General features: G+C 38.0%; 1 protein-coding gene across 3 annotated transcripts in view; it reads right to left on the bottom strand.

Moving 5' to 3' along the window:
- LOC134754539 (adenylate cyclase type 6) overlaps nt 1-13,368 on the bottom strand; it is a 364,633-nt gene that overhangs the window by 279,410 nt on the left and 71,855 nt on the right. For all 3 annotated transcript variants that reach the window (XM_063690838.1, XM_063690837.1, XM_063690839.1), the window contains exon 2: nt 5,200-5,502. In XM_063690838.1, the coding sequence (XP_063546908.1) occupies nt 5,200-5,343 (144 nt within the window). In that variant the 5' untranslated portion in view covers nt 5,344-5,502. The remainder of the gene's footprint in view (nt 1-5,199; nt 5,503-13,368) is intronic.

The following is a 13,368-nucleotide window of genomic DNA, read 5'->3' as shown; positions in this document are numbered from 1 at the left end:
TCATCGCTTAAAAGATGACACTTTTCTATTGAAATACAACCTTGTTTCCATACTTTTGGCCTGGGGTGTAGCTAAAAACTCACAGATATACCAGGTATTCTCCCTTTGATAATGCAAATGATTATGTAAAATCATTGACAAAAACGTCAATACACCCGCCATTATAATTCTCCCTGTAAAATTGTTATAAATATCACACGAACGGTGATAATAATATGCGCCATTCTTCCGTTGCTCGTCGTGACAGCCATTGTGCTCAAAATGTGAATTTCGCAGATGTGCCTATATTTAATGGCATGTGATGAAGGTTTTCAGCGAATGATAAAGTTTGTAGCAATCGATTGTACTGTATTTTTCGTGACTGTTTGAAATGTGATGGTGACTTTTAGGGTTCCGTATCCAAAGGGTAAAAACGGGACCATATTACTAAAATTCCGCTGGATGTCCGTCTGTCACCAGGCTGTATCGTGAACCGTGATAGCTAGACAGTTGAAATTATTACAGATGATGTATTTCTGTTGCCGCTATAACAACCAATACTAAAAATAGAATAAAATAAATAAGGGCTCCCATACAACAGACGTGATTATTTTGCCGTTTTTTGCGTAATGGTACGGAAGGGTCTGTATTGTTTGACATAATTATAAACCCTACGTGCGCGAGTCCGTCTCGCATTTGGCCGGTTTTTTTGCTTTACTGAAACAATTAGTGTTTCTCAAAAAACTATATTGTTGCCAAATGTATACAAAGCATTGGACAGCTCACAGATTCAGCAGAAAATCAGCAGAAAAAAGCTTAAGTTTCTAATAAAAACATTTTCTCCAACCAAAAATAAAAAATTATGCATTTAAGATAAACAGTATTAGTCCCTGTTATAATTAATGCATTATTATTATTGTAAAGTATGTTACGTAGATGCAGTTTTCTTACTTCATTCAATGCATGTGGTGTTTACCTTTAAGTAATTGTTACGCTAAGCGATAATAGTTTAAAGATTAAAAGATTTATTTGTTCAACATAGGTAAGTTACAAGATGTTAAATACATATTTCAGTATCACTATGTCGTGCCTATTGGCATACAAATTCAATAAAAATACACGCTAATCATAATATCACAGAAAAACAATACATACATACATATAATCACGCTTATTTCCCGGAGGGGTAGGCAGAGACCACGGATTTCCACTTGCTACGATCCTGACATACCTCTTTCGCTTCCTTCACTTTCATAACATTCCTCATACACGCTCGCCGGTTTAGGGTGCTCTTGACCCTGCCTTTCTTCAGGATTTCCCCGATCTGATCAGAGAAAGTCCGCCGACGTCTGCCCCTTCCAACTCCCGTTTCTACCTCTCCCTTATACACTCTCTTTGTTAGCCTTAATAATAGTCAAAACAGGGTTATGTCATGCAGTAAATCTTAAGTAGTAATAAATCAGTCAAAAATTCTATAATAGAGTAATATGCTTTCTCGGTAAGAAAAGTTTTTAGGTTTTTTTTAAACATTATCCTTGTCTTTACATGCAATTATATTCGCCGGTAACTTGTTATATATTTTGTGAGCCATTCCAAGTATGCTTTTTTGTAAAAATACCGTTTTATTTGATACTTTTTGAGACTTTAGTTTGTTAAACGTTTGTAGTTATACTTAACAAAGTGTAAACAATTGTTGGTGAACCAATAAATATAAAAAAAAGGTTTAAGTAACATTAGTTTTAAGGACATTGGGTGTTAAGTTAACTACCCCGTTGGTAACTGAATTCCTAACTGCTGTATAATAATTTTCTTTTAGTTGTAGTGTAGGGACGCCCGGTCGGAAGCAGGCGGGCTGTCGATCACATGTCGTGTTCATTCAGCCCAAAATTTCTTTTAGTTACATATGTGATTAATTGGCAATCGCACTGTAGTTAATCTTAAATGAGAAGGTCGAGAATAGCTACAAATAGCACCGTTGTAAGCGACAACGTGATTCAACACATAAACAAATGCATTCGAGTTAATACCCTAGTTTCAATCTAAATCTAAATCTGTAATACGACTTGCCCGTTTGGCAATTTTTATAGCACTACCGAGTATTTTCAAACTTTGGAACATACCAACATTACCGACAGAATGTCAATAGGTATTACCAATGAGGATATAATTAGATAGAGCGGTACTGTCATAGTAAATTTTGTAACCGCTGTAAATTCACTGCCATCTATCGACATACTTTAAAACTAAAAATTAAGATTTATAAAAACACGTTAAAATGTATTTAAATATGGATAAATGATTTTTTTATTTGCATTAATTGTTTTTATATGATTTTGACCCATGTTCTTTCACTGATATGCGTTAAAATTATAAATAACAAACGAAACCGTCAACGCCCTCTATACGAGACTAGGCCAAAACTAGTGGCGGACTCTGATCGAGAATCAAATTTTCGTGATTTTCGAGGCACGTTTTTTCTTTAGACTGTATCCATCTATTACGGAGTTATATCTATCTTTGGACTGTGGATTGGACCTGGGGAGCCGACCCTTTCACCCCCCCTTTTTGGGGCTATGCACGGTACTATCTAGTGGCTACCGGGCCAAATCAGCTTTGTTTCACCTAACAATCGTGCCAAGCGGCATCGCCTGAGACAAAAGTGCATACTCAATGCGCTTACTTACCCTACTAGTAGATGATCTACATGTTTATATCGCCTAGGAAAAGTGCCTTAAAACCTTAGGTTAGCTCATATTACAAAAAAAAAAAAAACATTATTTTATTTAAAAAAAAGAAACAATACTGCATTCTAAGATTTTTATTTTTTCTTCAATTTCGCTTGTCTAAAAATATTATTGTACTAAATATTCAATTTAATGGATATTTTGTACGACAAACGTGTAAGACCTAATAATGGAGAAATGTTATCATTAACATTAACTGTATCGACTAAGTAGAACAAAATAGCGAGTGGTTTTTTTTTGGAATTTTTAGTCGGTTCAATTCTCGGGCGAGACGAGCGAATTAAAAAAACTCTGAATGCAGATTTGTTTCTTTAAAAAAATAAAAGAATGTTTCCTTTAAGTAAAATTAACTTAAGTTTTTAAGGCACTTTCCCTCCAGGGCAGGCGCGGCTTCCTCTAAGGAGCGCTTGTGCAGTGCACTCCCATAAATAATCATAATAAAATTATAGTGCCTAATTAATATATTACTCTTTAAGATCTATCGTACAAAAGTAAAATACCAATTAAATAATTACCTTTATTCATTATAAGTTTATAGACGGCCTATACTACTCGGCCTACTCCTATAATTTCATAGGAATCATAGGTAACGCGCGAAGCGGAGCGCTTTGGATTGCGCTCCTATGAAAAAGATTTAGTACATAAAATCAATAGGAAATTCAATGAGAGCGAAAGAGAAGTTTCGCTACAGTTCCGCACGTGAAACAGAAGATTTTCTATGAAGAAAGAGGTAAAATTGGAGCGGCGCTCCGTAGCCCGTTTGACCTTGCGCCCTCTCGTCGAATGCGCGCGCATTGTACGCGCCATATTGTCACTTGTTTGTAAACAGACCTTAGTTAGTAGTCAATTTTAAAGTACGCGCGTGAATGGAATTTTGGCATTTTTTTATTATAAATAATTAACCAAGAGTTTAAGCAGTAAGTGCACATAATTTGTTTGTTGTGAGGTATTTAAAATGAATGAATTTAACGGGAGAATGTGAAAAAAGTTTACAAAATCGACTCGAGTTCAATATAAAAGGAAAACCTTGAACTTTCGTAACAATGTTCGTCAAAAACAAAAACTTATATGTCATTAAATAAGATCAATATGCAAAAACACCGTGGTTGTGTTATGTCGCTGTGATAAAAGTAACTAGGTGTTTTAGTTTATCGTGTTACCTACCTAAGTACATATGTCTTGTTTGGAGCGGGCGCGGGCGGGCCGGGCGACGGCTGTGCGGTGAGTTTGCTTGGACCGAAACCGATGTGTTAACAATTTAGCACATATTTCCATAAAATTTTAAAACAACATTCACAACCTAGAATCCATTTGTAAAATGAACTGCAGTTAGCGTCTATCGGTCGTCAAGATATTCGTAATAGCGAAATTCTATAAGAGAGTTCAATGACCGTATTTTGTGTCGGTTAATTGAATGTGTAGTTTTTTACTGTGATAGTGAACACCCATAATATAGAATCACCAGCCGCCGCTGCTCCAGGGCCCATTAATTTCCACACTGTATAATAAATGAAGTTGAAATTTTTAATGTACAGGGTCAAGGAATTTAATTTCAAATACCAATTGTTTAACAAGGTACGAAATGGTACCGAAATTAAATTATTTGACTGAAGGTACCTAAACGCGGCTCCCGGTACCAATGTTCTAACAAATAATTTACAACCAAGGTCGTATTTAACGATGAGACAAAGGAACGAAATTAAATTGAATCCTCATAGATACCGCACGAGGCTTAAAACGTGTTGAGGCATCACGCTAGACCGGGCCGGGCCAGGGCCGTGGCGTCCGTCATGACATTTTCTATGACGGCTAATCGGTGATCGGAATAGGCAGAGTACACCTGCCTTGCGATATTGTTTTTTCCGGGACTAAAGTCCCGTGGTGCTTTCCGTAGAAAACGAAGCTACGGAAGCTCCGGCCCGGCCCCGGCCCGGCCCCGGCCTGGTCTATAGTCTGTATCATTAGGTATTTAAATGAATGTAAACAAATCATAATTAGGTATTTCAATATGGTACGAAGCCGCGGGGTTTGAACCCGCGACCTCCAGATTGCAAGTCGCACACCCTTAACCGCTAGGCAACCGTTTAAAAAAAATGCCATTATTATTAAATCTAAAATCGACGCCATGGTTCCTAAGAACAGATTTTGCTCTCTCATATTTTCTGACTTCTCCATACTGACCCATGGATTTGGATTGATCACCCTGTAATATATAATGTAAGCGAACACTCGCGAACGCGATGCGGCGCGGCGGGTCCACGGCGTTCGCGTTCCTAACGAGATCGCCCACGTAGGACACTTCTATAGGTATCAAAGGATTGATTCACCCCGCGCCGCGTAGCGCCGCACCGCGTAGCACCGCGCCGCGCCGCATCGCGTTCTCGTGTTGTGTTCGCTTACGTAGTACGCTGCATAATATAACCTGTTATTAAAATCAGTAGACGCCTGTAAGTTGAACAGTTAAGTATGTACTCACCACGCTATGCCCGCTTCGACTCCGGAGGCTCAAGCGCAACTTCCAATCCCGCTTTCCCGTCCCCCCCTCCGAACTGAAACTCCTCATCATAGGGAGCGACATGTTCCCCCCGCGCCGCTCCCTCTCTCTCTCTCTCCCCGGCATCACTTGCGTCTCTGTCGCATCACAGTATAGTTGCGTCCCTGTCGCACGCACTAACACACACGCACAGTATGATCACATCACTGGTAAGGGTGAACGAGATAGTATGAGAATGTCAATATCATCGTTACATGGTTGACTCGCGCCCCTACGGTGGGGTACCTGAAAAAAAATGGTTATATTAGTAAAGTCAAGTGTTTTAAGGTCAATTTTGGGTCTTCCGGTAGACTGTTTGAACGTTTTTAGAATTTCAAAATATTAAAATTAAAAATTAAAAGGCAACAAAACAGTGAAAATTAAAATCCAATTTACTAGTTTCGGATTCAATCAAACTATAACGGTGTCCAATTAACGGTTTTCAAATTTAATAGGGTTTTTTAAAGATGGCGGCGACAGAAAACTGAACAACCTGCGTTTCAATTACGAACGTATTGGGGTAATTGGAATCAAAATAAAAAACCGACCAAGTACGAGTCTTACTCGCGCACGAAGGGTTCCGTACCATTACGCAAAAAACGGCAAAAAATCACGTTTATTGTATGGAAGCCCCACTTAAATATTTATTTTATTCTGAGTTTAGTATTTTTTGTCATAGCGGCAACAGATATAGATCATCTGTGATAATTTCAACTGTCTATCTGTCACGGTTCATGAGATACAGCCTGATGACAGACGGACGGACGGACAGCGGAGTCTTAGTAATAGGGTCTCGTTTTTACCCTTTGGCTACTGAACCCTATAAACGCCGAAGCGCTTCGAGAAAAGGTAGGTAGTGCCCTTGCGCTTCGCTTGGCTCGTCTTGGCGGGGGCACTGCCGTGCCCCTAGATTGAAATACTTTTTTTTTATCATACGTGTTATATGGACCGATTTTTTAAATATTTAAACTTTGTATGAAATGTGTACGGTCTTCATACCGCACATTGCCATATCAGCGAAATTACTTACAGTTACAATTGCGTAAAGCAATAAAATACTAGTCAGTACACGTTCATCATTAGAATGTATTAACGTGTTTGACGAGGGTGTATTTTCAAAATGGCATAAAATCGTCAAATGAAGGAGTTTAATAATAAATAATACTTCGTTTGAAAGAACATATTAACAATTTACTTAAATAAAACAAAATTGGGCGATATGGTGCGTATTTATTGAGAAAAGTTATCTTAAAAAAGAAAAAAACGTTAAATGTTTAAAAATTTGCATATTTGGTGACAGATTGCACAAAAACTATAAGTGATAGCACTGTAGTGTGTATAAGAGATTAATAGCAAATTTATTAAGGATCACTTCGTTCCTACACACTTTTTCTGTATCTCGAATGGTTTCCTTAAAAATTTAGAAAAACCGCGTTTCGGGCCCTTTGCGGGGGTGTGGGGGGGTGACGCAGAGGGGGGAGGGATGGGGAGGGTTGGTGAAAACTAACTTCGGTCCATAACGTACATATCCCAATTAATAAAAGTCTTCCATTAATTATGCCGTAATTTTAGCTAATTTCACTCAGCTATCACGCGTCTCATTAGCAATATGATTCATAATATCGCGCTTTTATATTTAAAGTATTTTAGTAACAATAAAGTGTTTATTTCTGGCAATATTGTGAGTCATCATTATGTCAAGCAACCAACAGAATACAATTGGTGTATGTAACACTAGCAGCCCATACAAAACGAAAATGTATGATATTCGCAAGTCATATTTAGCTCACGCCGACATTTTTAAAGTTTAAAAAATATTTTTTAATAAGTAGATTTAAAACTAAAGTAAATGTTTTCCCGCCAAACATTGTCTACAAAAATATAGTTTTAAAAAGTAAGTATACGTGGTCTCTTTGTTTCATATTTGTCTATTGTAAAACTTATCTGGTGACCTGGTTTCTAGATGGTCTCATCGGAAACACATCGCTGGGAGTCGCCAGCAACATGCTGAGATGAGGCCATTACAAAGCAGTTGTACGTTTTTCTTAAAAGTATATATCTAGTTTCGTTTGTGTTTACGAATAAAAATATTTCTATTCCATTTTATAAGTCCCCGGCAAGCGGCCGAATTTCACCTTCCCCAAACGGAGTTTCGTTCTCATTTTAAAACTACGCGTTGGATTGTAACGAAACTTTGCATATACAATGACATGAGGTATAACTAGATCTGTAATTAGTTTATATAGCTCCAGTTTATAAAATAAACGAAATAGAACAAAAACAAGTTTTTGTGTAAAAAATGTAATTTCGCTTTATTTTTTAAACTATGGTATCTGAAGCTACATAAACTAATTACAGACATAGATATTACCTTATCTTATTGTAAGTACAAAGTTTCAGAGCAATCTAGCTAGTCGTTTTAAAATAAAAGCATAACTACGTTTGTATACAGAACCGAGCTTGCCGGGGACTCTTAACTATAAAGGAACAAGACACATTGAACTCACACAACCCTGGATTTGAAAACACGATTTTTTATTTAATCTCCAGTAGCTTTACTTAGAAAGGAAAAACCAGGAATGGCTAATAGTGAACTAATACACCGAAAAAAAATCTGGTTGTTGTAACGAGAATTCGGTAGACCCTACAGTTTTTATCGTAGTATATGTGAACTCTACAGATAGTAAACTCAACTATTAACTATTATATTAACAAATTGAACATTGCCCGTTACAAACGAATTGTAATCGCTTCAAATCAAATGGTTGGCTAAACAGAAAAAAATGTTAGAAGAACGCAAAATTTGTTACAAGAACAAATTCCCATTTACTATACATTCTGGTAGTATTGTAAAAAATATTTTTTCCGTGTACAAATACAGTAGTATTTTAAACTAAAATAGAATAAAATTGATTCACTCGACTTCATCACTTAATCTTCTCGTCAAAAAATTTCGTGTTCAGTTCACACACACTTAAACTAAAATACTCGCCACTCAACTAAAACACTAACGCTGCGTCTTACGTAGGCGAACACTCGCGAACGCCAAGCGGCGCGGCGCGGTGGGCCCAAGGCGTTCGCGTTCGCAACGAGATCGCCCACGTAGAACACTTCTATACGTATCAAAGGATTGATTCACCCCGCTTCGCGCCGCGCCGCTTCGCGTTCGCGTGTTGTTCGCCTACGTAGTACGCTGCGTAACGTAGTAGTCCGAACTAGCGTAGCGCCGATACTGACGCACTGCAACCCGACTGCAATTTGTATGGGAACTGCTGTGCACACCGACTGTCATTTAAGTAATTTTGGTAATTCACGTGTAAAATAAGATGTTATCTACACTATCGATCGTTATCGATCCGTTATCGCGGCTTTATCGTGTTTCGTGTTACATTCGATTAATATGTATAAAGACAAGGTAACATGATAAGATCGTGTGTTACACAAATCACCTAACTGCAACACGGTGCTTAGCCAACATGCCATTGTTTTACGCTCCGTATCCGTAGCGAACGAAACGCAATTGTCACTGTCGCACTATTATGGAAGACAAAGCGTTTCGTTGTCCATAGGTACCTATACCATATTCATATCCTTACCATACTCATACTATTGATACTATACACATCTTCATACTCACATCGTACATCTTAGACCTTTACCATTTGTAGTAACTGTAAAAGTAACTTTGTAATAGCATATATTTATATGGGACTACAAACTTATTTTAGTTTTGCATCTATACCTGATTTGATCAGGCAATTTAATCAAATTGCCTTTAAGTTGTCCCGTCTGGACTGGCCTTAAGGCCGTTTCATTGGTTTGCCGCTGTCTCTGTCACATTTCGCAAGAAAAAGCGGGAAAGATCATGTGCGCCAAGTGTCAATTTTGATCGAATTTTGTCGATTTTTATTTATTTTAAAAACGTTACCCTACAATATCGAAATTCGAAAGCTATGAAATTATTATTTAAGTTAAGATTGTTTTTTCTTCTTTTTTTGTTTATAGTATCATATAATAAATAACCGAGTAAAGTTGGATTAAAAGTCCGAGTTAGAGGTTACTTTGGGAATTAATTGTATCGAGCGAAGTGTCATAATTCGTGTATCGGAAGCTATGATATTAAAGATAATATAGTCAAGAACTACATATATTTTTTCCACGTCTACGAATATCAACGCCTCTTAGAAAAACAGGATCATATAAGGAGATTTTTCGCCTTCAGGCTTAGGGAACCGCCTTAAGAAGATACATCAACATTGCTTGTTGTCTGACCTTTGATCAAAATTATGTATTTAAACAAATTAACAAGATAAGTATTATTATCAACGATAAATCGTCTATTGATCTTATCAGTTATCGAAACATTGTATTGCCGATTTACACTTAAGGGGCCCACTGATTACCAGTCCGCCTTCTGTCTGTCTGTCTGTCCGTTGTACGGAACTGTCAAATTTTTGTTGTAACTGACAGGCTGATATCGTCCGGCGGACTGATAATCAGTGGGTCCCTTAAGGAATATTGTTTTTCTTTAGCGCCACTAACCCGGGGTTAGCCGGTTAAACCGTTAACCCAGTGTCAAATTGTACTGGTAACCATGGTAGCTCTAGGTTTAACCGGTTAATCCCGGGATAGTGGAATGGTGCAAGTGGGCCGCAAACGGCCGTCAATCTGCTGTCGCGGGGCGAGGTAATTCGAATCGGGGCGGGGCTGTGCGTGGCTGTTCTGTATGATAATACCTGTGGTGTAAGCCTATAAGTGAAGAAGAGAAGAAGTTTGTGCCCAGCAGTAGGGCGTAAAGGCTCTGATGATGATGATGAGGGTTGAAATTTCAGGTTTCTAAAATAGTTCTCTGCTAAACTAATATCTCTATTATACTAGTGATCGTACGTCACACAGTACAGATTACCTCACATAGATGCAGCGTCATAGATTCAAAAATGTATGGGTCAAAAAAACCTCAAAGTTAAGGCTATGCGACTTTCCTGTGGACATCATAAAATAAACGAACGCATATTTTACCGGCCTGATTAAAAAAATATTGCAAAAAATATGTTTGTACCAGTTTTATTCTTAAAAATGTTATAATTTAAAATAAAAGAATGGTGCTAAACTTTCAAAAAATAACCACAAACATTTTACGAGACAGCTACTACCTAGTACCTACACAAAGGGACCAGGCAGAAAACCAGCGCTGGATATATGTATACCACATATCTAGCACAGGCTGAGACTTGGTACCCATTGCCCATAAAGTTATAAAAATTTAAATTAATGTAACCTACCTACTGTGTTTAAGAAATTTATTTTCATCGTATTGTTATTATTTAATTAATGTTTAAGGAATGTAAGATTTCTAAATGTGGCAATAAACTTTTTTTATATTATCTTTTATCTTACATAAAAATGAACCATCACACGTGTCGATGCGAGAGGTAGAAGTAACCTGAAAATTATATATCCAAATGGGCTTTAAAGTAATAAAAATAACGTTTTTTCGGTTTTTTTTCACTTTCACAAGATACCTATCATTTTGAGGGACAAATTAGTCAACTTTTTCACAATTATTTATTACTAGCTTTTGCCCGCGACTTCGTCTGCGCGGACTTAGTAACATCAGTTAAAGTATAGCGCCTGGAAAAATTCCCATGGCAATCATTCAATTTGAGAATATTATGCACACAAATTAGCAGGCACTTCATAATTATCTCAATTCCATCCCGCTTTTCACTTTCTTAAGGGATGATTTTCGGGAAAAAAACTATCCTATGTCCTTCTCCAGGACTCAAACTATCTCTATGCCAAATTTCATCTAAAACGGTTCAGCGTTTTAAGCGTGAAGAGGTAACACTCAGACAGACAGACAGGCAGACTTTCGCATTTTTAATATTAGTATGGATAACTCAAAATATGTTATAGGCGTTCCAAAATTGAAGCACATACCTTGTGAGAAATTGTACGAGTTGCCTTTAGTCGCACCTGAGCAACCGAGAAATGTGCCCGCTCATAATTTATCGAGTATGACAAAAATGAATGGAATGCGAAAATTTCAGATAACAGATTTCTTCGTAGGTATCGAAATAAGTATGAAAATATTTTTTGTGCTCCTTATGTATAAGTATAAACTATCTATAACAGGGCGGTCACGCTATATATCAAAAACCGGCCAAGTGCGAGTCGGACTCGCGCACGAAGGGTGCCGTACCATTACGGAAAAAAACAGCAAAAAAAACACGTTTGTTGTATGGGAGCCCCATTTAAATATTTATATTTTTCTGTTTTTAGTATTTGTTGTTATAGCGGCAACAGAAATACATCATCTGTGAAAATTTCAACTGTCTAGCTATCACCGTTCATGAGATACAGCCTGGTGACAGACAGACAGACGGACAGACGGGCAAACGGACGGACAGACGGACAGCGGAGTCTTAGTAATAGGGTCCCGTTTTTACCCATTGGGTACGAAACCCTAAAAATCACTTGCGTTTCTTTGTGTGAACGGCACGTCTGTACACGCGTCGTGCGTCATAGTGTAAGTTGCTTACAAATATTACTGAGCGGCCGTCAATTCAACAACAGGTCGCGTGGCGAGGTAATTCGAGTCGGGGCGGGGCGTTGCGTGGCCGTTCTGTATGATAATACTATTACTTATTCTGTGCTATAGTTATATGTATAGTATCATTGCTTTTTCCTTTGAATCTAAACTGAATAAGAATTAGCAGGCTCGCTTGCACCATCTAGTATAATAGATCTGTGTTACAGGCTTAACCCTGCAGCTGCTCTAAATCAAGCGCTTATCAGTTCTGGCTCGGCTCACGGGGGTTACGGGTTACGAAATGTTACGAAATTTAACGCCGTCCGGGCAGCGCTGGGCGATATGACGCGACATCTTCGTGCCGTGATGATGATGATGATGTAATCCTTTTACCCCTCACTCCTTTTACCCAGGTAGCAGTGACGTCAGCGACGTCATAATGACGTAATAATGACGTATAAATGCTGTTAGGGCATAGGGCACGCAGAAGAATATAGAAGTAATTTTGTGCTCCTTATTTATGAGTATATATATCCTATCTATAGTAATATAGGAATAACAGCACAAAATAAGTTCCACCCATTTACAATTAATTGTCACTAATCCTATTGTAGAAAATTTAAACCAAGCGTATGGCACGAAAATACGAAAAGACCGGCCAAGTGCGAGTCGGACTCGCGCACGAAGGGTTCTGTAACATTACGCAAAAAACGGCAAAAAATCACGTTTGTTGTATGGGAGCCCCACTTAAATGTTTATTTTATTCTGTTTTAAGTATTTGTTGTTATAGCGGCAACATAAGTACATCATCTGTGAAAATATCAACTTTCTAGCTATCACCGTTCTTGAGATACAGCCTGGTGACAGACGGACAGACAGACAGCGGAATCTTAGTAATAGGGTCCCGTTTTTACCCTTTGGGTACGGAACCCTAAAAACAAAATTTGTCAATAATGATGACATTGCAACACTTTGTCACTGCAAATACCATTCAGAGTTAGTCTGACACCTTTCTGTCTGAAAATCGTCACATTTAACGAGTTCCATACAAAAATGGCTGGAGGCTGTGCTCAGTCTGACGCAATGCGGACTCGACGCCGCATATTGTCGCTAAATATATTGATTTCGATACCTTCGAGACTAGATGAAGGGCTGCCAAATAATACAAATATTTATCTCAAGTTAATATTACAAGCTTGTATGTAACTATGTTTGTACGGGTCAAATCTTGCAAGTTTTTGACCACCTTCCCGTATTCCGATGAAGCTGAACTTTTGCACACGTATGCAAATCGGATGACAATGCAATAATATGTGGTATTTTCTATGAAAAGGGACCTTATTGTCGATGGCGCTTACGCCATTATTAACTATGCTCCGATATAAATACAATGCCGCGCGACGCTGTGCGACGTAAGCGCCATCGACAATAAGGTCCCTTTTCATAGAAAATGCTCCAAATAAACAAAGGCGTTTGTTTAACAGATTAGGACATGAGCCCGAGAGAAAAATCATCTGAGAAAATTCATACTTATAATTGCTTTCGTCACCCTACTGAAACACCTACCAAAACAAATGTAC

The sequence above is a fragment of the Cydia strobilella genome, chromosome Z, assembly GCF_947568885.1.
Source record: "Cydia strobilella chromosome Z, ilCydStro3.1, whole genome shotgun sequence".
In the NCBI taxonomy this organism is placed as follows: domain Eukaryota; kingdom Metazoa; phylum Arthropoda; class Insecta; order Lepidoptera; family Tortricidae; genus Cydia; species Cydia strobilella.
Note: the sequence above shows the minus strand (reverse complement) of the source record. Positions and strands in the feature narration are given on the sequence as shown.